We start from the raw sequence: 12,978 nt of genomic DNA on the forward strand, positions 1-12,978 counted from the left end.
GCTCCTTTGGTATTTACATTTGTAAATATTCCATGTGCTTGAGAAAAACAAATATTCCTCAAATGTTGGGTAAAGATTTATAAATATATCTATTAAATAAAAAAGAAAGAGAAAATCTGATTATATCTGTAATAATCAAAGGGGCTGAACTAGTAGCCAACTCAAAAGGATGGTACTAGAAGTGAGAAGCAGAAACACCAAAGGAATTATGTTCTTTGTTTGGCATTAAGGAGACTTGACAAGTCCTTTGGGTTTTGTTTTTTGTCTTTAACAGAAACAAAGCTTTTCATAAGCAGTCCTTAAGAAACTGGGAGAAGAAAACTACAACATGCTTTTTGGTAGAAATGATTTGACATAAAAATTTATTTATTGGATCATATTTTAAAAAGCAGGGCAGAATCACATTCATTTTCTTCAAAATACCACTGTAAACAGACTGATTTTCTGAGTCCCTACTTTGCTTTGGAAACTTCCAAAGGGCTGATCACTAGCAGCTCTAGCAAAGCTTTTCCTTCCCTTCCAGGCTCTCCTCCTCTGAGGGGTGCTGGGGACAACTGATGTTAAGTACACAGCAAATGGCTGAGCTTGCCAAATCCTTTCTACTTCTTTCCATAGGCAGTAGGGTGACTTGGCTCATTCCTTAATCTGAAGTCATTGATTAAGGAGACAGGTTTCAAACACAGAGAATGGAATGAAGTTTCTGGGGTAGATAATTTCCCAGGTTAGGAACAGAAGGATGAATTCAGAGCTTAACCGGTTAGTGCCTCCTGCTGATCAGGGAGAGGTATACTAGCAATGGATCTCAGATTCTCTGATCCACTGAGACATCAGTATAATGCACTCAGTTCCTTTGATTAAAATGTGTTGGAAAAACCATCTCTGAGTAGAGAAGTAGTTTATTACAATGCTGGTGCTATAAGAGGAAAACCAAAGCAGCAAAGAGGAGGCAGTTCTGCCTGAACTCCCAACGATCAATGCACTCCTGTCATCTTTATAGTCCAGCCAAACTCAATTGGCAGAGTGAAGAGTGGCAGCTGAGGCAGGTAAATGAGCAGACCTTCTTCCGGATCTGTGGACCACTTCAGATCTTTTTGGATCCCCAGCATCGTTATCTGCAGAAAGCAAAAGGGAACGGAGAAGACATCAGCGCACTGAGTACAGAATATGGCTGGAACGTGATGGGAGGCGGTCCCACTGGGGCAGGGCGGATGATCTAGAAGGGGCGGGTGCAATACAGGGGAGACCTGGGGCAGGAAGGAAGAAGTAGAAAAGACCTCCAGTTCCTTTAGGAAAGGTGCCTCTCGGAACAGACTGGCTGAGGCTCCTCACCTGTGTAGTCGAGGTAGTTACAGGGGATGCAAGGTTTAAGACTCCGTTTTCTGGCCAGTGCAGGAAAATGGCATAAACTGCTGATTCTCTTGAGGTATACCTGGGAAAAAAGAAACATCAATGTCAGAAACACCTGGCTTGAGAGCCTGACACAAAGCCTCATGTAGTCCCCCTTCAATTGGCTACCGACCCCAACGCCTTGAGTTTGTCAGTGCCCTAGGAAGTGCGCTAACTCACTACCTATGGAGCTCTGGGGGAAGAAGGCAGCCCGGTAAGACTCTTTCTGGGGACTGCTTAAGTTTTCTTTAAACATCTTTAACGCTTATGCTAGTTATCGCATACTGAAGCCATGGGCCTTTTAATTCAAATCTTTTTTTTCAACTCCAAATCCATGGGAAAATGGCAGAGGCTCCAATAAAATGTGCAGTGAAGAGGGATTTGTTCCGGGAGTTCGCCGTGCACAGACAAGAGGGTGAAAATCCCTAAACAGGAGTTCAGCCCAAATGTTAAGATGAACGTGTTTCCCCGGATGCAAAGAGCTTCGTCCGCTGGTATCACAGGCGCAGAGGCCTTTCACCGAGCACTTTGCACACGCCTGGTGCTCTGCTCGGCGCTTCCTGTAAATTACACTTCATAACCACCACAGGAAGCTAAGTATCATAACCCTATTTCAGACTGTAACACACAGGCCCAAGGTCAAATAACTAGGTCCACAAAGCCAAGTTTGAATCACGACTTCTCCGTGAGTTGGGTCTGTGATCCTAGGCGAGGAAGAGCGCTGCTCTGGGTCCCTCTTCTCACTTGGAACATGGGGATTATTAACAGTATCCATTCGTGTGACTGTTGAGGGGATTCAGTGAGTGGAAAGAATCTGGACTGGAGCCTTACACATTGAAGGTGCCGTGCAAGCGTCGGCTAGTACCATGTTGGAGAGGCAGGGTAACAAGGTCAAGTATATTCTCAGATACTTGGTAGCTCCTCCTGTCAGCAAGTCACCAGACCTCTCACTTGTCAAAGATACCCTGGTGGCTTAAGGCATAAATTGGGGTACAAATTTACTAGCAAAAGCGCAGCTTTGGGGTTTCCTCCTGACAGCTTCTACCCTGGCTTGTAACACTGTGGACTGAGGCGGCGCCAGCCAGGGAGGGGCTGTCGTCCTGGTCCCGTACGCGACAGGGGGCGAGCTCACCACACAGACGTCGTGTTCTTTTCCAGTTGTATCCTCCATGGTTTAGAGGAATAGATCGCCTCCCCATTGACGCTCAGCCACTTCCCCACAGCAAAAAGCCTTTCTTGGAAGATGGGAACAATCAGTCCATCTTTAGTTGCTCCAATGTTAAGAAGGTAGTTGCCTCCCAGGCTCACGGTCTGCACCAGTTCCTGGAGAGAGAACAATGGAATCCCAGCATCGGGTGCCAAGTCCAGCAGGACACTTAGAGCCCACAGGTATGAAGAAAAAGAATAAGAATCTGGGGCACATTCTCTCCTTTGGTGAACAGCCTTTATCCTTCTGAAAAGTCTGTTTTTTGTCATCATGAAAGCAGGACAGGCTTATATGAGAAAACTGAAAATCCTGCTACCAAGTGGAGAAATGTATTAATTCGAATTCCATGGACTGATCACCGGCCTACACTTCCCCCAGTGCGGCACACAGTGGGATGGGCCAGGTGGCGGCTGCACAGAGTGTGATCAGAGAAGCTGAGAAGTAGGAGGAGAGAGTATGCGGATCAGAGGAGAGAGGTTGGGAGTGGGTGCCAGGGAGACTTGGGGAACACGGAAGAGGATGCAGAATTTGGAACACTGTATAAAATGGGCGACATAAATGTATATGCTGTCCCTTTGGGAAAACATGCTGTAAAGGGATATATTCTTCAAGGCTTCTGGAGTGGTGTGGTGTGCCTGGTGTGTACATGCATGTGTGTGCACGTGCGTGTGTTTGCTGTGACCTTGAAGAGGTATGCTTCAAATGGACCCAGAAAAATTACATTCAGAAAATTTAAAAAAGAATGTATTGGAGTAACCCAAAGACACCACACCATCGACTTTTGATATTCCCTCTGGTCTTTTCTCTGTGCGATGGAAATACATTTTATACAGTTGTGATAATTTGTAACTTACTTTTTCACTCAAACCCTATGCATTGACTTATATTGCATTCATAAAAATTTTAATGGTTAAGAAAAATCCCCAGATCTACTTAAATATCCCTTTATGGCTGCAAGAAATTAAAACAACCCACATATCCAACTGCAAAAAATTCTGAGAAGAACATCTCTATATGTAAGACTTTCTTCTGTAATTATAATTATTTCCTTAGGACAGGTGTTTTTTGTTTGTTTTTTTTTTTCAATTTAATATTTATTTATTTGAGGGGGATGGATAGTGGGGGAGAGGGAGAGAGAGAGAGAATCCCAAGTAGATTCCACACTGAGCACGGATTCTGATGTGGGGTTCAGTCTCACAATTCCAAGATCACGATCTGAGCCGAAACCAAGAGTTGGATGTTTAACCAACTAAGCCACCCAGATTCCCCAGGACAGGTGTCTATGGTTATGTTCAATGACCCCAGAGGGTTCTATCGACCTGCACTTCCATCCAGAGTGCTCCCAACACTCTTAGTTAGAAGGGTAATTTGAGACAGTAGTTAACAAGTAACTCACAGGTGCTCTTACCGAAATGATTTCACATTCACTTGCAATGTCCCCCATCACCATGTTCCGACGAAAGCCCCAGGAGAGCTTGTCTATGGAGGTACACATTTCCCACTTGTGATCTGGCAAGCTCTCTGGCTTGAATTTATCTTGACAGTTGTAGTATCCTCCATGGTGACAGGAAGAGTTCTGACCCCACCGGTCATTTACCACTACCTGTTCCTAAAAGAAGAGAGTACTGGGTCATCTGGGGGTAAAACCATTTAATTTACTTACGTAATGCATGTTGATAAGTTGTGTTTGGGAACATAAGGAATGGACTTGGTCTAGAACCGTTCTCAATTGAGGGCTATTGTGCTCGAGAGACTTTTGTCAAAGTCTAGAGACACTTTGGTTGCCACGGTGGGGGTGCTACTGCCATCTAGTGGTAGAGGCGAGGCATGCTGTTAAATGTCAGGACGAACAAGACAGCCCCCTCACAGCAAAATATCCAGCCCCAAATGTCCATTGTGCTGAGGCTGAGAAACCCTGGTCAAGCCACATGTAATGTCAGAGCTGGAAGAGCCTCTTTGAAAGATCATCCGGTAAACTATTTCTTCTATTAAAGGAGAAATGGGGAGGACAAGACATGCCCAAGGTCATACCCCTGGGCAGTTTCAGGAAGCTGACAGTGAATCAGGTATGTGAACCTGACTGCTTTCCACTGCATGGCCCTGACTTTTTCCCAGGTAAAGAAAAGTCAGGAAACATTTTCTTTCCTTCAAATCTTGGCTGAACTACGAGAAATCATAATGCAGAATATCTTTTTTTTAAGATTTTTAAAAACTTGAGACAGAACACAAGCAGGGAGAGCAGTAGGCAGAGGGAGCAGCAGACACCCCGCTGAGCAGGGAGCCCCATGCGGGGCTTGATCCTGGGATCCTCGGATTGTGATCCAAGGCTAAGGCAGACACGTAGCCAACTGAGCCACCCAGGTGCCCCCCATAATATCTTAAGGTTAATGATGAACACTTCTATGATTCTTGTACTGGGGTATCAAGGGGAATAAAATTGCTCTTACCCTTAGAGATCCAGCAAAGACTGGCTGAGTAGACAATATGACATCACATCAGAGTTATTTATCTAACTTAAATGGGGAACACTGATCCCGGTGGGTAGGATCCAGGTGTGATGTCACCTAATCTACCATGGATGTAAGAGAAATGAAATTCCCACTTAAGGGGGAGATAAGCTGCATAACCAGCACAGATAGATGAGGGCATAAATAGTTGCATCTTATTCCCATCATTTAATTGTATAGGTTTTGTATATTAATTTTGGGGGATGTTTTTCTCATTTATAATGTTTGCATGCTTAATATTTATTTTACTTTCTCTAACTCTCTCGGACTTCTACATACTGCTTCTATTCTATTACTTAAATTTAACAAGCTTTAAACCTCTGTTGTCGAAATCAAGAATTAAAGGAGAGAAAGAAAGCTTATACTAAGGAAGGCGAGGAAAAGAATTAAAGGAGAAACCTTTAACATCCATGAAATCCCCAGGTCCCTACCACCTCCATGTTGCCACTAGGATTTATTATTGTTGCTGTTATCACTGTTATTACTCTGGATCCTGGCTTCTTACTCTTTCTTTTCTCATAACAGGTTCATAAGAGAGAAGTCGTACAATCACGTGCCTTGACTGGGCTATCATTGTAGAGCCAAGAAAGAAACTCCGTAGAGTTCCAGTAAGTATCAGGACATTCCCACTCTCCATCAGACCAAATCAAGTCAGGTTGGTATCTGGAAGACACGCGATTAGGACAACGTCTGTTATCTGAATCTATTCACAGTAAAGTGTCATGGATCTATTTTGTAACAAATACTTTTAAGATTTTCTCTCATTGTGAAAGTGCCATATAATTACCATGGTCCAGACAATGCGGAAAAGTAAAGAGACAAAACAACAACCATAGCTCTGTTAATGTCACTCACAGAACCGCTGTTTAGTACACATTATTTTGGAACATTTCCTCCTAATCTTTTTTCAGTGTCTTCTGAAAAAAACAGGGTTGTAATCAGCACATAAGTGATTTGGTTCCCTTGCAGCAACTAATTCCAATGAAAAGAGTCCAGAACTCTTTTCTGTGCTCCAGAAGTACAGACTTAAGGTTTCTGCATTTAAGATGCATTAACAAGTCAGGAAATGACAGAGGTTGGCGAGGATGTGGAGAAAGGGGAACCCTCCTACACTGTTGGTAGGAATGCAAGCTGGTGCAACCACTCTAGTAAACAGCATGGAGGTTCCTCAAAGAGTTAAAAATAGAGCTACCCTATGACCCAGCAATCGCACTACTGGGTCTTTAGCCTAAAGATATAAATGCAGGGATCCAAAGGGGCACGTGTACCCAAATGTTTATAGCAGCAATGTCCACAACAGCCAAAATATAGAAAATAAAGATGTGGCACACACATGTGCGCACAGACACACACACACACACAGGACTATTACTCAGCTATCAAAAAGAATGAAATATTTCCATTTGCAAAGATGCAGATGGAACTAGAGTGTATTATGCTAAGTGAAATAAATCAGTCACAGAGACAAATACCAGATGATTTCACTCATATGTGGAATTTAAGAAACAAAACACTAAGAACATAGGGGAAGGGAAGCAAAAATAAAATGAGATCAAAACAGAGAGAGAGGCAAACTGTAAGAGACTCCTAACTCTAGGGAACAAACTGAGGGGGGCTCGAGGGCAGATGGGTGGGTGGATGGGGTCCCTGGCTGAGGGGCATGAAGGAGGGCACGTGATGGGATGAGCACTGGGTGTTCTATGCAACTGATGAGTCACTAAACTACCGTGAACCTAATAATACCTTACTTACTAAGTTCAATTTAAATTAAAAAAATTATCTGTCTTTCATTTAAAAAAAATTTTTTTTTTAAGAGCTTGAACTATTCCAGGAAATGCACTTGTTTTGGACAATGCCCAAAGCTTCCACTACAAAGGATCTCTAGAGTCCCCCTGAGCCACACAGCCACAGCTTCCACATATTCCACTCTGACCTCTACGTGGCGTGTGTGAGTGTGTGCGTGTGCACGCACGTGCATTCAGACACACCCATAAGGTAAGCATAATTATTCCCACTTAGAGCGCAAGAACTGGAGGCTCAACAGGGCAATCTGTTTTAGGTGACAAAACTTCCAAGTAACAGGAGCTGGAACTCAAATGCACATCTGCTGATGCCTGGTCCTAGGCTGTCTTCTGTAATCAGGACGGCACACAGATTCTAAGGAAAAGAATGCCTGTCTAAGAGGCAAGTATAATGCAGACGGGCTGTGTTTTACTGTCAACGAGAAACTGTGCGAGTCCCTCTCTACTCAGCACCTCCCTAGTTTTCACAGCACCACTGTGGTGTATGTCATACGCATTTCACAGATAAAGAAACTGCGATCTCGATAGATTGGGGGGGGGGGTATTCAAGGCCACACAGCCAGCAAGAAAAAGAAGTGGATTTCAGATCCAGTTCTGTCTGTCTCCAAGCCTCTGCTGGTGTCTTAGGACCTACTGTTTCCTTAGGGAAGTCATCTGGATGCAAGGAACTTTGTTTGGTTCTGGTCTAAAATGAGAGTCCAGGCAGAGGTGGCTGCCCCTAGAGCTTTAAAGATCCACCCTCCTGGGTGCGCCAGCCCCCTTTGCAAGAAGGGCAAACCAGAAATAAAGCACAGTGAAGACTAGTGATGAGTCCCAATGTGAAAGTGATCATTTTAAGAAAAATAACGGTAACAGCATCCTTATTCTGTACCAGGCAAGATGACAAGTGTTTTTCACATGTCATTCTGAGCCCTGTATTGAAAGCATTTCCTTTAAAACCGGTGAGTAACAAAAGCCAGATCCCAAATCCAGTGCAAGGTCCTTGGGGGGTCATGTTGCCTCTCTCCAAGGTCCTGACAAAGAAACCAGCATGCAAGGAGGGACTAAAGTCTTGACTTTAAAACTTAAAAACCCCCATCCTCGGTCTGTTTCAATCTATAAAAGCAATATGACCACATTATGGGAGTTTTGAATAGTAGGAAGAAAAAATATTTTCCGTCTTAATGCAAACCACTATTTTCATTTTGACATCTTATAGATTTTTTTTTCCACATTCCTTCCTTTTCCCCTTCTCCCCTAACTTAACAGTATCCTATAGGAAGTTCTGATTTCATTAATAAAAGTCATAAGGACAAAAACTTTTTTTTTTTTACCTGTTAACAAGGTCATATAGTTCTGGCATTGTTTTTGCACGGACAAAATACTGTGTTTTGAAGCCATTTTTCTTATCAAGTAGGTAGAGTGGGTGGAACCATTCTAAAAGTGAGTGGTAGAGTCCATAACGTATATTCCTTAAATAGAAAAACAGAACAGCAAATGTCCATCAAACAAAGAAAAAAATAATGTTGTTTAAGAAAAATCAACATGTGGCAGCACTTTTACATCTCAGTGAAACTTACCAGTAAGGGCATGCAGGGGCAAGGGGGACCGCAAACCATTTCCTTAAATTACCTCTTATCGTTAACTTAAACAAAGTTACTGGGTTTTTGATCACACTCAGGACTACTTTTTATATTTAAGTACCTTAGCACCGAATGCCATTTTTTGGAAAAATTTTATTTATTTGAGAGAGAGAGAGCAGGAGAGAGCACAAGCAGTGGGGGAGGAAAAATGGGGGAAGCAGACACCCCACTGAGCAGAGAGCCTCATTCAGGGCTCCATCCCAGGACCCTGAAATCATGACCTGAGCCAAAGGCAGACACTTAACTCACTGAGCCACCCAGGTGCCCCTCAAATGTCATTTAAGCCATTTTTTATCTATGTCAGTTATCTCAGTAATGACACATGGTCCTTTTAAAAAACGGTTTTCTCTGTCAACTGTAAGAATACATATTGTAGAGATACTAGGAAACTGAAAAAAGTATAAAGACTAAAACATCCCAAATCTTAATCACAACATTTTAGAAAATCACAACATTTTCTATGTAGCTGAAATTAATGAACGTGGGTTTATTGTTTCATTTATTTAAGATCTGCTAACAGTTCTTAACATTAAAATGTCAAGAATTCTCAACCAAAATGAAAGAGTCCAAGTGACCTATTTTCGTACACAATGAACTTGTTTTGAGTTATGAATGGTGAGTGTCACAGAAAGGCCTTACTGCAGTGGGAAGTAAGGATCACATTGCAATAGCACAGATAAGACAGAAAGAATCCGAGTTAGCTATTTCATCATATGACTCCGGGACTAAATAGATACAAAGAAGGTAAAAATCAAGGATGGTAAAGTCCAATCTGATCGACATCTGACTTTTATAGCAGGACTGTTTTCTTTGCAGGACTTTGCGCACCGCACTGGGAAACTGAATACTGAGCAGGTCTCCAAAGACAGCAAACTCTTTCTTTATGGGCCATGTAGCATTTTTAGGCTTTTTAGGCCTTGCGTCTCTAGTCCAACTCTGAAACTGTAACTTGAAAGCACCCATAGACACAACACATAAATGAGTGGGCGTAACTGTGTTCCAATCAAATGTTACCTATACAAACAAGTAGCTGGCCTACTCCTTAAACAGTGCATCAAGTTTACCAAATCACAACAGAGCTGAGATGGGGTAAGGTACAAATACCACCTTTCCTCTCTGTAGACAATCACACCCAGAACTGTAGGGGCCAAAACCAGAATAACTGGGTTCAAATCCCGCCTCTGCCACTTCCAAGCTATTTGATCTTGGCAAGTTACTTCTTATTAAGTGGCATATATTTGGGAACATTACTTAGAATCGTCTAAGTGGCTCCTTACCTCACTTTCTGGCTCCCTTAACTGCTGCCTTTGTCAGCTCCCTCTTGACCGAGCAGTCACCCAAACTTTCTAGCTGCAGGTGCACAGCTAAGGGGGACACAAAGATGACAGAGCCAGTCCTTCGTCAGACCCTGGAAAAGGCCTCAAATTGGAAGGCCTTCCAGAAAGAATCCTTTGCAGAATGCAAACAAAGCACTGTGGGCTACGTTGGGTATCCCTCACCTAAACAGGACCATGAATTTCTCTGATGATGTCACCTTTGGTCACCTGTAAAGTGTCAAGCATCAAACACTGCTAATTCAAATGCCAGAGCCTTTTAGGTTTACTCACTACACGCAAACTTAGAAAACACACAAGAGCAAAGAGGAATGAGAGGTGAAAAGAGATGACAGATTAACGATCTGTAGATACTTACCTCTTCCGGAGGGCTTTTCCCAACTCACCAACCAAATCACGATGGGGACCCACATCCTTAGAGTTCCAGTTCCAAGACACAGGGCTTGGCCAATTTGTGAAGCCTTCGTGGTGTTTTGTCGTCAGGACTACATACCTGTGGACAGCAAAGAAAGCAGGTGGTGGGCCACAAGCATGAGCTTACCCAGCATGCCCCACGCTTTTAGAAAAGGCTGCAAGAACTTGACCACAGGAAATGTACTTGCCTGAGTGACTGTGCTGGTGATCCACAGGGAGATGCTGCGGGCACATCTCCCCGTGGATACTGCTCTAGGGATGGAAGCAAACTTAAGGAAGCCAGCATCCCCAGCCAAGGAGGAGGCCCAGAGGGAAGGAAGGAGTAGATAAGAAAAAGAAGTGGCCCTTAGCTCTCTTGTTCTGGAAATAGCAGATGACAGAAAAGCAAAAGAAAAGGTCACATGAACTGCCTTCTCATTTACAGAGGTGACCAGGACCAAAAGAGCTGGGGAGAAAAGTGCAGTGTTGAAATAACACTCAACATTTCATTTGCTTGTACAGCAGAAAAACTGATGATACCTGCACATGATCATTTAATCACTGGCTGGTGTGGGGAGTTCCAAGACTTAGAGGGCCAGATAGTACTTCAGCCTTCGAGGGCTCCATTCCTCTCTGTGGCATATTCTTTTTCTTTTTTAACCTTTTTAAAATGTAAAGATCGTTTTCATCTCATGGAATTTACGGGAACGGGCAGAGGACCTCTCTCTCTCTGGCCATGGTTTGCAGACCCCTGGTATGGTGAAAGGAACCTTTGGCTTGGAGTCTTGAGATTTGGGTGTAGGACATTAGTTCCCTTCCTCCATCTGGGCTTGTCATCTGGGCCACAGAATAAGGGGTCTGGACAAAGTTCTCCAAGATTTCAATTTTTATTTGTAAACTAGGGATCTCTAAGGCTCCTATTAGACAGTGACCACCACATGTGTTCATTTGACGCTTATATTTCCATATATTTATCGGCACACACTAAACGTCAGCTGTAAATTTTCTTCAGTACAAGGTCCAAGGGAAATGAAAACCCAGGAGGTGACTGAGGAGACAAGGTAAGGACGGAAGACTGTTCTAAGCCAGGAGCTCCTTGCCTCCATCTTACCCTCCTCCAACCCACTTCCTTCCTGGCCGCCAAGCTATTTCTTCTAGAAGCTGAGGGTAACCATTCTTTGACTTCACGCATGGCAACATACCACCCTCCAGGATTAGTCCTTCGGTATTGGCTCCAGCCTTCAACAGCCTCTCCCTTCCCCATTTCAGCACGCCACACTTTCACTTCTCTGAACCCTCCACACTCAAAGCTCTGACAGCTCTCAAAATAGCTCAAACGTCTCTTGAGCACTCTCTGTGTGCAAGGCACAGAGAAGGCAGGTGAGTGGGAATCAGTCCCGTTGTCCAAATACACTGCGCACCAGAACTCTCTTTCCCTCCCTTTTCCGCTGGGAGATGTTAAAGCTGAAAGGAACTAACACAATCCCTTTCTATCATCATGGAAGGAGGCTGCAGGGAGGTGACAAAATGCCAGACCACAGGATGAAAATTCTGGAATCCTGATTGTCCTGATGACCTGGAAGGGACATTAGGTATCACCCAGCTCGATCTTCTCGATATACAGGCGTAGCCACCGAGGGCTGTCCAGCCCACGGCCTTTCAGAAAACCTTTATTTTCTTCTAATCCTCAAGCAGACACGCCTCCTCCGCGTGACCCGGCGTGCCACATTCAATTCTGCATCCTTCAGGAGGCAAATCACTGGACCCGGGGGCTCAGGAAGTCAGACCGGCAGCTGAGCGACCCCGGGAGAGTCGGCGCGCCCCCGCGCCACCCCCGCACCCCCCCCCCCCGCTCGGTTCCCACCTGCCTAACGTCAGCCCGAGCCGGGAACGGGGCTCCGCCGGGCTCCGCGGCGACACTCACTTGGCCCCGGACGCCTGGAAGAGGTCGGTCCAGGCTTCCGGGTGGAAGAAGCGCGCCGTGAACTGCGGCCCGAAGTCCGCGTAGCTGAAGCCGGGCGGGTAGTTGTCGCTCATGAACTGCTCGTACTGCGGCAGCCCCTCGCCCTTCCAGTGCCACCAGAACCACTCGCTGCCCCAGGCCGGTACCGAGAACACGCCCCAGTGCACGAACACCCCGAACTTGGCCTTGTCGAACCAGTCCGGCAGCGGCCGGGAGTCCAGACTCTGCCAGTCCGGGGTGTAGCGGCGCGGACGCTGGACCCCGCGCACGGACGCCGCTCGGAGCAGCAGCACCAGCAGCACCAGCAGCGGCCCGGGACCCACTGGCCTCGACTTCATGTCGGAAGCCAGGTCGCTGCCTCCAAGCCTACGCGGCCGCCTCTTAACGCGCAGGTACGCGGCGCGCGGTTCCGCCCACTCTCACTAATGATTGGCTCGGAAGGGAAAAGGGGCGTGTCAACCCAGGCTGCTTGGCGACTGTCCTCCCCTCCGGATCGGCCGTTCCTGCAGCGCCCCCTGGCGCTCAAACGGAGAAAGACACAAAGTGTCGTTGACCGCGCTCCGCGGGACGGACGAATGAATGCTGGGGAAGGGACATCACAGCCGGGTTCAGTCGTGAGAGTATGGGAGCCCCAGTGCGTGCCGAGCGCTGAGAGTAGTCCATTTTGGCATTGGGAGCCATAGGGGACTTCTTGAACTGTAGTAAAGAAGAGCAAGCCGGGAGGCAGGAATACCAGATGGGAAGGCATCGTGATAGCCCTAGCA

The 12,978-nt window shown here is 45.5% G+C and overlaps 1 protein-coding gene across 1 annotated transcript; it reads right to left on the reverse strand.

Annotated features, from left to right (window-relative positions):
- Positions 1-332: 332 nt before the first annotated feature.
- FUCA1 (alpha-L-fucosidase 1) lies at positions 333-12,638 on the reverse strand. The gene is made up of 8 exons (XM_082687604.1): positions 12,176-12,638; positions 10,217-10,351; positions 8,216-8,353; positions 5,658-5,763; positions 4,002-4,202; positions 2,519-2,709; positions 1,330-1,429; positions 333-1,112 (listed from the first exon to the last, which is right to left on the reverse strand). The coding sequence occupies exons 1-8, from the start codon at positions 12,550-12,552 to the stop codon at positions 972-974; spliced, it is 1,389 nt and encodes a 462-aa protein (XP_082543730.1). The 5' UTR covers positions 12,553-12,638; the 3' UTR covers positions 333-971.
- Between the last annotated feature and the right edge of the window lie 340 nt (positions 12,639-12,978).

The sequence above is a fragment of the Mustela nivalis genome (genome assembly GCF_964662115.1).
Source record: "Mustela nivalis genome assembly, chromosome: 10".
NCBI classification, from domain to species: domain Eukaryota; kingdom Metazoa; phylum Chordata; class Mammalia; order Carnivora; family Mustelidae; genus Mustela; species Mustela nivalis.

Excerpts from the sequence above, each read along its gene's own strand:
- FUCA1 (XM_082687604.1), bottom strand. The coding sequence starts at position 12,552 with ATGAAGTCGAGGCCAGTGGGTCCCGGGCCGCTGCTGGTGCTGCTGGTG. Across the intron at positions 10,352-12,175 it reads TTCCAGGCGTCCGGGGCCAA|GTATGTAGTCCTGACGACAA; the intron begins GTGAGTGTCGCC and ends TGCTGTCCACAG. Across the intron at positions 4,203-5,657 it reads ACAATGATAGCCCAGTCAAG|GAACAGGTAGTGGTAAATGA; the intron begins GCACGTGATTGT and ends CTCTTCTTTTAG.